The following is a 9,854-nucleotide window of genomic DNA, read 5'->3' as shown; positions in this document are numbered from 1 at the left end:
GTAATAGTTGAGATAGAAAGCTGACCTAGAGAGAATGAATCAGAGGATCACTTTGGGAAGTTGTTTCTGAAAGAGAGACCTTTGGGGAACCTTTGGGTCAAATAATTTAAAGAGAAAGTTCAAATTCGGTCACATGATTATTATTCAGTTTGTCGGATTTCTCCTGGGGTCACGATCATAATGATATTTGGTGAGAGGTATGTTAATTATGGGTATTAGACTTTAAAAAAATTTTTATTTTATATTGGAGTGTAGTGGATTAACAATGTTGTGTTAGTTTCAGGTGTACAGCAGAGTGATTTAGTTGTACATACACGTAGATCCATTCTTTTTCAAATTCTTTTCCCATTTAGGTTGTTAGGTAATGTTGAGCAGAGTTCCATGGATATTAGATTTCTCATGACACATTCCTTATGCCCCACGTAGTTCACTTTGGCAGGGAGCAGTGTCCAGGAGGAGCATTGACCTTGATGGTCACACAAGCATGCAGTTTACTTTTCTGATACAATATACAGTAGATGTGGGACAAAGCTATTCCAGAGTTCCTTTCAGTCTGGAAACAACTGTATGTTAAGCCATTTGTATTAGGGATCTCCACAGAAACAGGATCAGTAAGGGGTGTGTGCGTGTGTGTGTGTGTGTGTGTGTGTGTGTGTGCGTGCGTGTGTGTGTGCGTGCGTGCGTGTGTGTGTGTGTGTGTGTGTATCTATACAGGGGGTGTGGGGGAAGGGAGGGAGAGTGATTGATTTTAAGGAACTGGCTTATGCGATATGGGGGCAGGTATGTCTGAAATCTACAGGGAACGTGGGCAGACTGGAGGCCAGGCAAGAGTTGCTGTTGTATCTTGAGTCCATAGGCAGTCTGGAGGCAGAAGGCCTTCTTCCTCTGGCGACTGCAGCCTTTTCTCTTCAGGTCTTTAATTGATTGGATGAGGCCCACCCACACGGAGGACAATCTGCTTTACTCAGAGCCTACTGATTTAAATGTTAATCATATCTAAAAAATACCTTCACAGAAACATCTAGATTGTTGTTTGACCAAAAACTGGGTACCATGGCCTACCCAAATTGGCACATAAAATTGACCATCCTTCCATTTATAACCTGAATGGACCATGTTCGTGAATAGTCAGGGTTCTATGCCATGTATCCACTAATTACTTTTCATACTTGAAGGACTCAGTAGTGTGGCTGTCGTTGCTCACATTAGAAAACCAGGTTTGTTTTTCCACGAAGGACTTACCCACTAGGGTACTGGCAGATCGATCTCCAGGGATATAACCAACCATCGATAACTGAGGTTTCAGTGAGCATGGTTGTGGGTAATTGATGATTATAATGTGAATATTCATTAGTTTAGCAAAGAGAATGGTAAGGGAATCTACAGATTATTGTCAAAATGAAAGACCTTTTAAAATCATGGTTGTAAAAGAGGATAAATAAATACTTAAATGAGCAGATGTAATGAAATGCATTATGAGTTATGTAAATGTGATGCTGGTTTCCAAATGAGAACCACTTTATGTGGACACTGCACTCGGGAATTCAATACCAGGAAACCACATATTGCTACTTGTGCAAGTTGGAATGTTACCAATAGTTAATTCTACTGTATCTCTTACCAAGTAAGAGCCACCAGATTAAAGAGGTTTCTTAAAAAATAACCGGAAGTAACATGACTAACCTCTCAGAATACATCATTGGCAAACTTAGCCATAAAGGACTCTTATGGCTATGACTCTATACCAGTTATAACCTGGTATATCAAGTTAAAATTAATCAGATCAGAAATCACCCACAGTTTTAGTGCTATTGTAGAATATCTATTCTCATCATCTGGGAAACTAAATGTGTTCCTCCAAGGAGAGAGAAATCTGGATCCCATGACCTCCCAAGGTCTCTTTAACTCTCTGACGTTTTGTTTCTTGATGAGCTTTTCTGGTTCTATTCTCTTCCATGCCTGTTGCAGTTTCTGAAAAATTATTTAGAAAATAAAAGCCAGTAGTGGTGCTTCCAGGTAACCATCCCCTTCTCCATTGTGGTGCAAGGGCAGCCTTTGAAAAACAGATTCTCGTGCAGCCTCCAGGAATGTCAGTGTAAAATTCCCCCTTCTGCCTTCATTTTAAAGTGGTGACAGTGGGTGAGGTCTCAGACCTGGAGGCTTGCTTCGTCAAGCCCTCTTATTTAAGTAAGCACTTTTGCTAAGTATAGTAGCACTCATGTAGAAAAGTACACAAGTCACAGGTAAACAGCTTGATGAATTTCTTAAAAAATGAAACCACCCATGTAATAACCCCCAGATCAAGAAATAGAACATTAATGACACTCTGGGAACTTCACTGGATCCCCCGACCTAGTCATTCTATCTTCTATCACCACAGTTTGGTTTTGTCTGCATTTCAACTTTCTGTAAGTGGAATCCTACTGTACGTATTCATTCTTCTGTGTCTCGCTCAACATTATGTCTTTAAGGCCTAAACTCATTATTACAGTAGTGTTTTTGTTTTTGTTTTTTTTCCCATTGTGGTATAATATTGCATTGTATTATGCCCTCTGGCTTATTTATCCATGCTAGTGTTGGTGGACATTTGGGTTTTTCCAGTTTGGGGCTATTACACAGAATGCTGCTATGTATGTGTTTCTGCCCTGAAACAGACTTGCTGGGTCACAGAATATGCATATGGTCATCGGCATTAGATATTTTTTCTAAAGTGATTGTATTAATTTATACTCCCACCGGCAATTATGAGATTTCCAATTATTCCACATCCTTTTCAGTTTTATCCATTTTAGTGTGTGTGTAACAATATCTTGCTAAGGTCTTCATTTGTATTTCTCTACTGACTAATGATGTTGAGTACCTTTTCATGTGTATATTGACCACTTGGATATGCTTTTTAAATCTTTTTTTTTAATTAGGTATTCTGCCCTTTTTTTTCTTTTACTGATTTGTATGCATTCTTTATATTGGAAACAAGACTCTTTATCAGAAATATGTATTGCAAATAGAGTTTTCCAATATGGCTTACCTTTTGCTGTCTTAGTGGTATTTTGGGTAACAAAAGTTCTTCATTTTCATGAAGTCTGATTTATCGATCTCTTTATGGTTAGTGCTTTTCGCATCTGTGTAAGAAGGCTTCTACCCTAGGAGAGTCAGCTTTGCTAGAAAGCATTCGGGAGTTTGAATGTCTCAGAAGTCATCTGAGAATGCTTATCGTCACCTCCTACAGACCTGTGGAGGGCTCAGCAGAGGCCCAGTTCTTTCCTTTGCTGTTTTTGAGCAAATGGAGGCTCAGGACTTCCAAATTCTCATGAAAGCAGATCTGTGAGGGGAATAGCAGCATGGCTTTTCCAAACCTCAGGGGCCTGAGGTAGGTAGCGTGAGAGAATTAGAACTGTACCCCCAAGACACGAAATGAGGCTTGAGGATGGATCCTTGGAGAGGCTGAAAGAGTTATACAGATTTGGGGTCATATGTGGGTAGAAATCTGTTTGGAATGGCCCTTTTTAACCTGTAGCTATAAGAGACTAGAAAACTGAATTTTCTCCTGTCTGTAATACAGACGGTTTTGTATCACAAACTAGAAATGACTTTAATGGACTTTAATGGACTTTAATGGCCCTTTTAGCTACAGAACTTCTCAAGGGCACAAGTCTGGCAGTTAGCTCTCAATTTTTAACTGGTTTAAAGCCAATAACTGCAAAGTGTCTTTTTCAATTATCTTTTGTGTAGTTTAAACTTGGGGAATTCAACAGGAAGTCACATTGCTCAAAGCTGGAGGTAATTTTCTGAGTTTTCTGTTTTTTTTTTTTAACTGCTATGAGGTAAGGTGCTGAATTACATAACTGATAATATTTTCCTCTGTATAGGATTTCAAGGAATGAATTTTACATGCTAATCTCCTGATTCCATCTTTTTTTTAAATAAATTTATTTATTCAATTTATTTATTATTTTTGGCTGCGTTGGATCTTTGTTGCTGCGTGCGGGCTTTTACTTTGTTTACTGCGAGCGGGGCCTACTCTTCGTTGCGGTGCGTGGGCTTCTCATTGCAGTGGCTTCTCTTGTTGCAGAGCACAGGCTCTAGGCGTGCGGGCTTTAGTAGTTGTGGCTCCCGGGCTTCAGTACTTGTGGCTTGAGGGCTCTAGAGCGCAGGCTCAGTAGTTGTGGCGCAAGGGCTTAGTTGTTCTGTGGCATGTGGGATCTTCCTGGACCAGGGCTCGAACCCGTGTCCCCTGCATTGGCAGGCGGATTCTTAACCACAGCGCCACCAGGGAAGCCCTCCTGATACCATCTTAATTTTCCCATCCTTATTTCCCATTTTCTCTCATTTTTTCTCATCAAATTTTAAGTTTTGGTTATGCTGCATTTATGTAAAACACTAGTTCTGAGATAGGGTATGACATGAAATAAGTGCTTGTTCTTTTTTTTTTTTTTATTGCGGTACCACGGGTACCACTGTTGTGGCCTCTCCCGTTGCGGAGCACAGGCTCCGGACGCGCAGGCTCAGTGGCCATGGCTCACGGGCCCAGCCGTTCCGCAGCATGTGGGATCCTCCCGGACTGGGGCACGAACCTGTGTCCCCTGCATCGGCAGGCGGGCTCTCAACCACTGTGCCACTAGTGAAGCCCGGAGTGCTTGTTCTTTTTCAGAGTGTTAAAAAAGATCTTCTAAGGCTAACATGATCATGCCTATTTGGCTGGTGTGGGAGGTGACTAATTAAATCCTAAATGTTGACTAGTGACTTAGCAGAGATGGATTTGAGATTCAGCCTCAGCGTTTAGCCCTTTGCCCTAGGTATGTAGGAAGGGGAGGAGAGTTTCTACTGTTTTGCATCTTTTCAGACTTCAGAAAGAAATCTTTCAGCTGGAGAAGTTCATGTAAACGGGAGCTTAGAAAAAAGTGGAATCATTGTCAAACTGGAAGCATTCTTTTTTTTTGTTTTTTAAGTAATGATGTGGTATTTTTGTTTTTATTTTTTGCGGTACGCGGGCCTCTCACTGTTGTGGCCTCTCGCGTTGCGGAGTACAGACTCCGGACGCGCAGGCTCAGAGGCCATGGCTCACGGGCCCAGCCGCTCCGCGGCATGTGGGATCTTCCCGGACCGGGGCACGAACCCGTGTCCCCTGCATCGGCAGGCGAACTCTCAACCACTGCGCTACCAGGGAAGCCCCGATGTGTTTTTTTTTTTTTTTTTTTTTTTCGGTACGCGGGCCTCTCACTATTGTGGCCTCTCACTATTGTGGCCTCTCCCGTTGCGGAGCAACAGGCTCCGGACGCGCAGGCTCAGCGGCCATGGCTCACGGGCGCAGCCGCTCCGCGGCATGTGGGATCTTCCCGGACCGGGGCACGAACCCGTGTCCCCTGCATCGGCAGGCGGACTCTCAACCACTGCGCCACCAGGGAAGCCCTGATGTGGTATTTTGTTTGTTTGTTTACTTTGGCTGCACTGCGCGGCATGGGGGATATTAGTTCCCCGACCAGGGATGGAACCTTCACCCTCTGCAGTGGAAGCGCAGAGTCTTAACCACTGGACTGCCAGGGAAGTCCCCGGAAGCACTCTGATAGCTGGGCAAGCTCAAATTTCATACCTGTGCTCATCCAGCTTGGGCAGTGTTTGCGTTGGAAAGGAGCACTTTGATTTGTTTTGTTTTGTCTTTTTAAATCATGAAATCCATCCATTTCTTCTCAGTTCCTTTTCCCAGAAGATCATCAAAGAGAGAATGGCCAGAATTACACTGAGAACCCTTGGATACTTACTAAATATCAATTATATTGATTTAAACATTGTAAATTTTACTGGCTGTCCTTAAAAGATATGTCACTGAAGTTACGTCAGGCTTAAAACATTGTTTCCTGGGGGAACTTCATGCAGAAGAAAGACTGAGGTATATTTGTGTGTCTCAAGTTACTAAGGAAGCATCTGAGGAAGAGGACGCATAAAGAGTCTAACTTGTGTTTTGAAACTGGAAGCAACATCTTCTTTATAACTTTTCCTACTGTTTGAAAATCTTCACCCCCTCATAGACTACCCAAGATATTTTCAGAATCTTCGGTCCCCAAACACACAATAGGCACAAAACGGGTCCTGAGGAGGCAGTGGTGTTTGTTAGGCTGCTCCAGGGCCGAGATGCAGCTCCCCCTGCTGGTGGGCCTCCCAGTCCAGAAGGCATCTCCTGCGCTAACTGGCCTAGGCCTCAACTTCCATGTCACAGCCCAGTTCTGGTGGATTATGGCTTTAGACCTTTGCTTCCTATTTATGCACAGAAATATGCTTAGAAAGGGGACAGGTGAAATGTTAGAGGCCTTGTCTGTCTCATTATGAATAAGTCTTTAGAGCCTTCCCTTAGAAGCCTCTTAAAAACACACTCACACAAATAATGCACCTTTAATATTCTCTTGGTTTTTAAAAATTACCTCAGTAATCCACACTTATTAGAACATGTCAGACAATTCAGAGGAATGGAAAGTAAAATTTAGTCTCTCCCTTCCCACTTTCAGTCCCAGTTCTAACCTCCGTATAACCAGTGCTGACTCTTTGATGTCTGTTTCTCTGTGTTTTCTAAATATACAGACACTTACATACAAGTTGATTGGTTGGGGCAGGTTGAGGGTGGTAGTGTTTTGTTTATTTTTGGCTGCATTGGGTCTTCGTTGCTGCGTGCAGGATTTCTCTACTTGTGGCGAGCGGGGACTACTCTTCGTTGTGGTGCACGGGCTTCTCACTGCGGTGGCTTCTCTTGTTGCGGAGCATGGGCTCTTGGCGTGCGGGCTTCAGTATTTGTGGCAGGTGGGCTCAGTAGTTGTGGTGCACGGGCTTAGTTGTTCCGCAGCATGTGGGATCTTCCCGGACTGGGGCTCGAATCCGTGTCCCCTGCATTGGCAGGCAGATTCTTAACCACTGTGCCACCAGGGAAGCCCTGTTTTGTTTCTTTTTTTAAATAAAATTGTATTAAACATACTGTTTTGCTACTTTAGTTTTTCCTTATAAAGTAGCATATTCTGGACATCTTTCCAAATGAAAATACATTTTAGTTGAGGGGAAAGAATATGAAAGTATCTGACTTGGGGAAAGTTGCTGCTACATTAAGGGGGAAGGAAGGAGAAGAAAAGACTGGGAACACTGTCCATCTTGTGGAAACTACTGTTGTCACCCTTTTTTTTTTTTTTTTTTTTTTTGCTGTACGCGGGCCTCTCACTGTTGTGGCCTCTCCTGTTGCGGAGCACAGGCTCCGGACGCGCAGGCTCAGCGGCCACGGCTCGCGGGCCCAGCCGCTCCGCGGCATGTGGGATCTTCCCGGACCGGGGCACAAACCCACGTCCCCTGCATCGGCAGGCGGACTCTCAACAACTGTGCCACCAGGGAAGCCCTGTTGTCACCCTTTTATGTGGAATTGTGGCAAAGTTCACACTTCTGTCCCAGCTTCAGGGTCCTGGTTTAACTACAGTAGTGGAGGGTGTATACATTTTCAGTTCTCACTTTAATATGTTATGTTTCGTAATGAAATAGCAGATGTGTAGCCTATGCTATTGCTATAAACATTCAGCAATCAGAGGGCAATTTTGTGGTAAAATTAGGTAATTTTAAGGATTAAAGGGTGTTTCTTCCTCAGAACTGACATTTTCAAGTTTGGCAAAAGGGATTTGGGGCTGAGCTAGTGTTAGGATAAGATATTGTTGCTTTGGCCTCTCTGTGTTACTTTGTGTTGAATTTATTTACGGTCCAAGACTCCTTTGTACAAGTACAAGGTGGGCTTGAGGTGGAGAGGTGTTATTGTCTCCCGGGGGCAGGGAGCAGCAGCTGGGGAGTGGTGACCCGTGGCCCCTGCCAGTGTCTGGTTCTCCAGGGCTCCTGGCTGGAGGCCTAGCTCATCTGCAGGAAGAAACGCCACTTGACCTTTATGACAGCAAAGTGCTGTGCCTGGGCCGGTCCGTTCCCTCACTTCAGACAGGCTGCTAGTACAGAGAGCTAAGGACACCATCCTTCTCATTTTCTCCTACGTTTCTTTGTAGTCTGGGCCAAAAATCCATGCCTTTTTCCCCTTGGCTTCCCCATCTTAGGGTGGGGAGAAAGTCATTCTCATTTTCCAAGGGAAATTTGGAGTTCAATATTTATAAGTACCTTGAAATATTTCTCTGGAAGGCACTGTAGAATCACACTATCTCTAATGGTTCTGAACAAGACTTGTGTAGGAACTGTCAGCCCTGACGGATGTGTTTTTCTCCCTGACGCCTCTTTTCAGAACCCACACAGCAGTTAAAATAGCCCCAAGATACAGCGCGCCTGTGATCCACGTCCTGGACGCATCTAAGAGCGTGGTGGTGGTAAGTGTGGGCCTCGCGTTGTTTCAGACCTCCTGTGAAGGCAAAACAGAGAGCGCTGAGAGTTAGAGCTGCTATGAAGGGGCAACAGAGAGCGCTGAGATTTAGTCGGAGCTGCTGTGAAGGGGCAACAGAGAGCGCTGAGAGTTAGAGCTGATCTGAAGGGTCAACAGAAAGCGCTGAGAGTTAGAGCTGATCTGAAGGAGCAACACAGAGCGCTGAGATTTAGTCAGAGCTGCTATGAAGCGGCAACAGAGAGGGCTGAGAGTTAGAGCTGTTGTGAAGGGGCAACAGAGAGCGCTGAGATTTAGTCAGAGCTGCACTGAAGGGGCAACAGCGAGCGCTGAGAGTTAGAGCTGCGTTGATGGGGCAACAGAGCTCGCTGAGGTTTACAGCTGCTGTGAAGGGGCAACTGAGAGCGCTTAGAATTAGAGCTGCTCTCAATTAGCAAACAGAGCGGTGAGAGTTAGAGCTCCAGTGAAGGGGCAATAGAGAGCGCTGAGAGTTAAAGCTGCCTTGGGGAATCAGAGAGCACTGAGATTTAGTCAGAGCTGCTCTGAAGGGCAACAGAGAGCGGTGAGAGTTAGAGCTGCGTTAAAGTGGGAACAGAGAGTGCTGTGAGTTATAGAGCTGCACTGAAGGGGCAACGGAGAGCGCTTAGAGGTAGAGCTGCTGTGAAGGGGAAACAGAGAGAGCTCTGAGAGTTAGAGCTGCGTTGAAGGGGCAACACGGTGTGCTGAGAGATAGAGCTGGTGTGAAGGGGCAACAGAGAGCGCTGAGATTTAGTCAGAGCTACAATGAAGGGTCAACAGAGCGCTGAGAGTTATAGCTGCAATGAATGGGCAACTGTGAGCGCTGAGTTACAACTGTGTTGATGGGCAACCCAGAGCGTTGAGAGTGAGGGCTGCTGTGAAGCGGAAACAGAGTGGTGAGAGTTAGAGCTGCTGTGAAAGGGAAACAGAGAGTGGTGAGAGTTCCAGCTGTTGTGAAGGGGCAACACACGGCGCTGAGATTTAGAGCTGCTGTGTAGGGGCTACACAGAGCGCTGAGAAAGCTTCTGTGAAGGGGAAACACAGAGCGCTGAGATTTAGTCAGAGCTGCACTGAAGGGGCAACCCAGAGTGCTGTGCGTTAGAGCTGCATTGAAGGGGCAAATGAGAGCTCTTAGAGTTAGAGCTGCTGTGAAAGGGCAACAGAGATCCGTGAGAGTTACAGCTGCGTTGAAGGGGCAACACAGAGCGCTGTGAGTTAGAGCTGCATTGAAGGGGCAACTGAGAGAGCTCAGCGTTAGAGCTGCTGTGAAGGGGCAACACAGAGCACTGGAACTTAGAGCTGCTGAGAAGGGGCAACTGAGTGCACTTAGAATTACAGCTGCTGTGTAGGGGCAGCAGACAACGCTTGAAAGTCAGTCAGCGCTCCTGTGAAGGGGCACCAGGGATGGCTGAGAATTAGAGCTGCGTTGAAGAGGCAACACGGTGTGCTGAGATTTAGCGTTGCTGAGAAGGGGCAACACATAGCGCTGAGAGTTAGAGCT

The 9,854-nt window shown here is 45.2% G+C and overlaps 1 protein-coding gene across 3 annotated transcripts in view; it reads left to right on the top strand.

The window, feature by feature from the left end:
• Positions 1–8,471, top strand: part of MTR (5-methyltetrahydrofolate-homocysteine methyltransferase) — a 95,111-nt gene extending 86,640 nt beyond the window's left edge. For all 3 annotated transcript variants that reach the window (XM_082854597.1, XM_082854598.1, XM_082854596.1), the window contains one exon: positions 8,243–8,471. In XM_082854597.1, the coding sequence (XP_082710723.1) occupies positions 8,243–8,390 (148 nt within the window). In that variant the 3' untranslated portion in view covers positions 8,391–8,471. The remainder of the gene's footprint in view (positions 1–8,242) is intronic.
• Positions 8,472–9,854: the final 1,383 nt, after the last annotated feature.

The sequence above is a fragment of the Leucopleurus acutus genome (genome assembly GCF_964270905.1).
Source record: "Leucopleurus acutus genome assembly, chromosome: 14".
NCBI lineage: Eukaryota > Metazoa > Chordata > Mammalia > Artiodactyla > Delphinidae > Leucopleurus > Leucopleurus acutus.
This window is presented reverse-complemented; position numbering and strand designations above follow the sequence as displayed.